Source organism: Pteropus alecto, unplaced genomic scaffold, assembly GCF_000325575.1.
Source record: "Pteropus alecto unplaced genomic scaffold, ASM32557v1 scaffold14, whole genome shotgun sequence".
In the NCBI taxonomy this organism is placed as follows: domain Eukaryota; kingdom Metazoa; phylum Chordata; class Mammalia; order Chiroptera; family Pteropodidae; genus Pteropus; species Pteropus alecto.
In genome coordinates, this window is record NW_006436810.1 from 8575388 (window position 1) to 8581387 (window position 6000).

The following is a 6000-nucleotide window of genomic DNA, read 5'->3' on the forward strand; positions in this document are numbered from 1 at the left end:
AGCCACCCAGCTCTCTTGTTCATAAGGCCATTTGTGTAATTGTTTTTGAACTCCACACTCAAAAACGAGCAATAAAACACCTAAACCAACTCTTGAAACCGAGAATTTTCTGTACATAAAACTCTTCTGATTGAATTAATTCACAGCATACATATTTTGCTTAGAGAAAAGTAGACTTAGTAGATAGTACTATTATTCGATATGAAAGAAATCTAGCATTCCATGGAAGAAAAGAGTAAAGCACGGGAGATTTAAATGAGAATAGACATGCAGATATCCACATACCCCCTTAATCCTTGGTTTACTGCTACAAGAGACTCAGTCAGACCAAAGAAAGAAGGTACTGACTGTAAAATGTTAGCACTTGATTGAATTTTAGATAGGTCTGTGGAACATGCTTCTGAAAAAATCATTTTAAGATATAACATGTGGTTTAATTGTGTTGTTTTAGTTCAATGCTACATGAAGGGATGAGTAATATAAATAAGTAACATTTCTAAGTCCTTGGATCCCTGGATGACAGAGAATTGTCCTCTTTCTGGTGCTTCTCAGTATTGGAAAAAAAAAAAAAAAGCTTCCTGCAATTCCCTAAATGTCCATAAGGTGGCATTGGGAGTCCTTGAGTGCAAGACAGGATAACCTGCAAGAGGCCTTTGATGAAACTTGTTCTTAAGGGAAATTTCCAGTCTGTCCTTAGTTCTATCTTTGGCAAATGTGTATGTTACAAGTTCACCCTGGCCCACAAACAGTAGAGATGCCATCATTAAAGAAATACTGATTTAAAGAGACTGGCACAGAGAGGCTCTCAAGCTAGAAGTGTTGTGCAACGGACAATTTCTTTTGTGCTTCCTAAATCCATTATGTCTTGTCTTCTGAACTGTATGAAATAAACACAGTTTTCAGGAGCTGAACTGAACAGAGCTGTTGCAAAACCCTCATAGTTTTAGGCACTCTTATTTCTAAGAATGCACATCCCACATTAAACACAATTCCTAAAACTAAGTAAAAGTGAACTGCAGTTGGTCCATCAACAAAATACTATACTTTGTGAACAAATAAACATATTAATTTTATTTTGCGGGATTTCTTCTTATATCTCAAGTATGTATCTAGTTCCTAGAAAATCTCTTAGGCACTACACGCTGTGCTTATAGATCTAAAAATTAAAAATCCCTAGAATTGATTCTCTTATGTCGGGGAGGCTTTTCAGCTACATAGGACCCCAGATCTAATTTTGCAATTCTTGTTATTTAAATCAGATTACCTAAAAAATAAGATATGTAGTGATCTTTATTTTTCAAGAGATGGACCCGTTCCAAGAACTGCTTAATTCTTCATCACTATCAGAATTCTTTCCAGCAGATACTCAAAGATTTTTCTATTTTTTCTTTTTAGCATTTTCTAAAATACCACTCCAGTATCACCTACATGAAGGTTTTCCCAGGTTGCTAGGAAGAATTAACTAGCCCTGCCTCTGCATTCTCTTCACTACACTTATAACCCTATAAAAGACCTTACACACCTGAGTTGTATTAATCATCGGTGTCTATAATTTCCTTGGATTGCAAGCTTATAAGAACAGAAATCCTATTCAATGTTGTTTCTCCATGGATTAGCACAGTGCCTAAAAAATACTTAAGTTTAGTAATTGTTTACTGAATCCTACGAACATAGCATGTTTACTTAGAATCTCATTTTCCCAACCTTCATCCATCCAAATCACACCCCAGCCTCTAACTCCCAGTTCAAGGCTCCACTTCTTCAGATCCCTCTTAGTCCACTGCTCTGAAATCTACAGTCCTATACTCTATGAATCATATTTTTGCACAAAGAGAAAATATATGAGCATACAGTTGTTTCCTGCGTTTTGTCACCCAAGCTATTTGGGAAAATATTAGGTAGTAACATCATTAATTGCAATTTACAAAAAGCACATTTTATATTCAAATTTTAAAAATCATTATCATGAGCTTTTGAAGTCCATCCGTTATCTTACTGTGCATATGACTATACTCTTATTTCTCCCCCAATGGATAGACTGGGGTCTTATTTTGCAGTGCTGTCAAGCTGTCAGTGTTCACTAGCTGTAACAACGCACACCAGAAAAATAATCAATAGCGGTTCTACAGCTAAAACCCCAACACACTTCCTGGAAAACATTTTTAGTACAGAGATAAACAGTTCAATGAGATTATCTCTATCTCTCCTTTAAACCTCAGTGAACACATCCTGGGAGGAAAAAATACATTTGTTGGGATAAAAATTTTATCCAAGCCTGCAAAGGCACACCTAACAATGTGGTGCTTCTCTGATAACAAGATGAATTCTATAAAATGTCACTGCTCATTCCTCCCTTCCACGAACATCACTGAATCCAGAAAGTCACAAATGAGTCACAACCTCTATGGAAAGGCTTTTTTGAGGAGTTGAGTTTATTGGACAACAGCGGTCACTTATGTTGTCTTATTTTCTGGAGGAGATGTGAAAAGCCTAAGACTTTGGCCGATTCTTAGTAGGAGTCTCTACGCATGCGCAATAACATATGCTAGGTACACAGCCAAATCCTACCGAGCTGCTAATGTTAGAAAGCGGGATCTATTTGCATAAGAGAAATGCACATCCATCCTTATATAGTCAGAAGACAAGCCCTGATCCCTATCGCATGCTCCACGCAGGCCGCTGTGCTTTGTTAGTGGGATTTTACATTGGGTGGTTGGGTGTAGGCACCACACGCAATTTCAGAGCGGCAAGTTGACGCAAAGACGCTTTATATGCAACCTTTAATTCAACTACTCGTTTAAAATATTTGGCTTTCGAAGCGGCAAGTTGATGCAAAGATGCTTTATATGCAACCTTCAATTCAACTACTCATTTAAAATATAGGGCTTTGTTTTCCTACAAACTCTCAATCTAACCTGGCAGAATGAGCGAGAACGGGGTAGACCCCGCAGTTTAAAATACACAAACGCTGTCTCTGAGCGCAGCGCTCAGAAACTCGTGCCATACCTGGGGTCAACCGAGAGCACCTCACGTCATGGCACGTCTCCCGCCAGGTCCCTCCGGTAAATGTCCCGTCCTCTTTCCCCGGCAGTGCTGGTGCTGCTCATCTTGTCCATGAGGCGGCACCGGAAGCAGCCGTACATCATCGACGACGAGGAGAACATCCACGAGAACATCGTCCGCTACGACGACGAGGGCGGCGGCGAGGAGGACACCGAGGCCTTCGACATCGCGGCCATGTGGAACCCCCGGGAGGCGCAGGTGGCCGGCGCCCCCAAGACGCGGCAGGACATGCTGCCGGAAATCGAGAGCCTCTCCCGCTACGTGCCTCAGACGTGCGCCGTGAGCAGCACCGTGCACAGCTACGTGCTGGCCAAGCTCTACGAGGCCGACATGGACCTGTGGGCCCCGCCCTTCGACTCCCTCCAGACGTACATGTTCGAGGGGGACGGCTCGGTGGCCGGGTCGCTGAGCTCTCTGCAGTCGGCCGCATCGGACTCGGAGCAGAGCTTCGACTTCCTCACGGACTGGGGGCCCCGCTTCCGGAAGCTGGCGGAGCTCTACGGGGCGGCGGAGGGGCCAGCGCCCCTGTGGTGACGGAAGCCGGGAGGCATGTGCGCGTCCAAACGCGGACGTGCTAGGCGGATGCTTCGCGGACGAGGTGCAACCAACCCACACGAGCAATACTGTGCTGGAGAGTTCGAGAATGGAGTGAGCAGGAGAACAGGGCTCTCTCTGGATCAGCTTTACTACTTGGTTAGATTAAATAAACAAGAGGAAATGCAAGAAGAAGGGGGCAGAATCTCCAATTATCTTTTTTACTTTTCTTTTTGATTTTTGTGACACTATTCAAAGGCTTGGAGTCCAAGGTTAGATATGGCAAGCTTGGCTTTTCTTTGCCTTTCACCAAGGTCTTTGTCACTTTTCCACCACAAAGAGGCTCTGATATTAAATCTAGAGGTGGCCGTTGAAAGCAGACAGAAAGTTCTACTCTCACATCCTCTTTATTTTATTATTCTCCAATTCAGAGTTTGGCTGGCTCGTCAAACCACACAAACCAATCCACGCAGAAGAACGCTGAAAAAAAATGTTCCTCGGTGGAATTAACCTACTTGTCCTGGAATGGATGGAATTTCTTTTAACCCTTTTGCGACAAAGTTTAGGGGAATCGGCCTTGCATGGGGGCCGGGTGGGGGTGGGAGGAGGAAGAGGCATTGACTTTGCGCTCAAGTTTAACGGCTGAACCAAGAGTCGTTGGCATTACGACAAATCCAACTCCGTCAATTCGAGTGCTCTTGTTCTCCCAGCTCTTTCACTGTGCCCCTGCAAAATCGTTCAGAACGAAACCAGAAAATCTGCCTCTTTTGCACTGTAGATATCTCTTCCATGTGCCAAATGTGAAGATTAGATGCTACAAATGAAAGCCAAATAAAAAGAAGTATCTGATAAAAGCATGGGTTAGAGGGCTTTCCTAATCTGTGTGAGGTCAATCCAAGGGATGTTTACATACTGTAGATAACCTACTTGAACAAAAATCAGTATTATAGAGAATGGATGTAAGAAAATTACATGTATAAGTTTTGTATATTTGTTAATAATTTTGGTAATAAATATGATGCACTGCATCTCAGTACCTTAGCACTTCTTTTAATAAAAGTTAAATAGAAGGGAAAGTCTATTGTCAATTTGTTTTAATTGCTGAGCTGGTGAAAGATGGCTTGGTGAGCCTGACCTAGCCTCAGGTTCTTGGGACTGGGGCTGATTCATAAAGCAAAGCCAAGGGCAAAGAAGTATGAGGCTGTGCGTTCTATTTCAGTCACGGAACAAATGAACACAATGGTTCAAACTGTTAAGCTTTTCATGAACACGCTTTATTCTCCCATCTCTGAAAAGAGCAAAAGATGATTTGAGAACATCAACAATGCAGTGGTGAATTTCACCTACTTTTTTTATTTTGTGAGTGGGTTTTACACCTAGCCACCAAGGAGGCAGGCCACTGAGCTCCTTTCATCTCTGTTCTATTGGCAAATCAAATATGCACAAATAGTCCAAATATATATCAAATATGTATAGCTCATCAACACTGGATGAGCTCGCATAAGTGTGGGACATAATTCATTCATCTTTCTTTTCCCCACAGTAGCTAACAAAGTCCTCTGCATACAGTCAGTGCTTAATAAGTGCATAATGAGTACATGAGAAAAGGGATTTCTTTGACATCGTATACTAAAATATATTTTACACAGTTGTACTTACAATTGAGGACAAACTGTGAACAAAATAGTTTTCTGTGTGCCTTGGTTAAAGCAGTGATTCTCAAATTTTAATGTGTCAGAATCACCTGGGACACTCGTAAAACTCTAGCTTGTTGGGCCTTACCCACAGTTTTTAAATTCAGTTGATCTGGGGCCATTTGCATTTCTAACAAGTTTCTGGTGGATGCTCATGCTGCTGGTCCAGGGCCCACACTGTGAGAACTCTGATGTATGGTTTCTCTCTCTCTTAAATAAGAGATAAGATTATCAGCCTACCTGGCACTGGGGCCCACCTCATCCATAGAGTGGAATTGTGAACCTCTTTTCCAATAAAAGGGCAATTTGGCAGAAATATATGAGAAGGCCGATGAGGGTCTGGGAGCCAGAAGGATGTGCTTTATGCTTTTTATGTAATCTACTAATAGCCAGGCCAATTCTCATTTTCAACTTTTAGCACACTAACCCTTTCCTTCCATGAAAGGCATCTCTCCTACATCTTTTTTAAAGGTAAGGTGTGATGTAGACATTAATAAAGAAAAAGTATGAACTTGAACCCCAACTAGGCTCTAAAAAATAAGTTACTTGAATTTGGGCAAATTAACCCCTATAACATTCTTTCTGTCACTAGCCCTGAGGATAATTTTGTGACTATTTCTCTTTGTGTTGCATGTGTTAAAAACTGGGAACAGCTGTTACCCAAAACACGGGGGGTGATCATGCCCTACATCCTGCAAGTATAGTACCC

At 41.9% G+C, this 6000-nt stretch overlaps 1 protein-coding gene across 1 annotated transcript in view; it reads left to right on the forward strand.

Moving 5' to 3' along the window:
• Positions 1–4669, forward strand: part of CDH20 (cadherin 20) — a 46912-nt gene extending 42243 nt beyond the window's left edge. The window contains exon 11 of the mRNA XM_006913712.1: positions 3092–4669. Coding sequence (XP_006913774.1) covers positions 3092–3597 — 506 coding nt within the window. The 3' untranslated portion in view covers positions 3598–4669. The remainder of the gene's footprint in view (positions 1–3091) is intronic.
• Positions 4670–6000: the final 1331 nt, after the last annotated feature.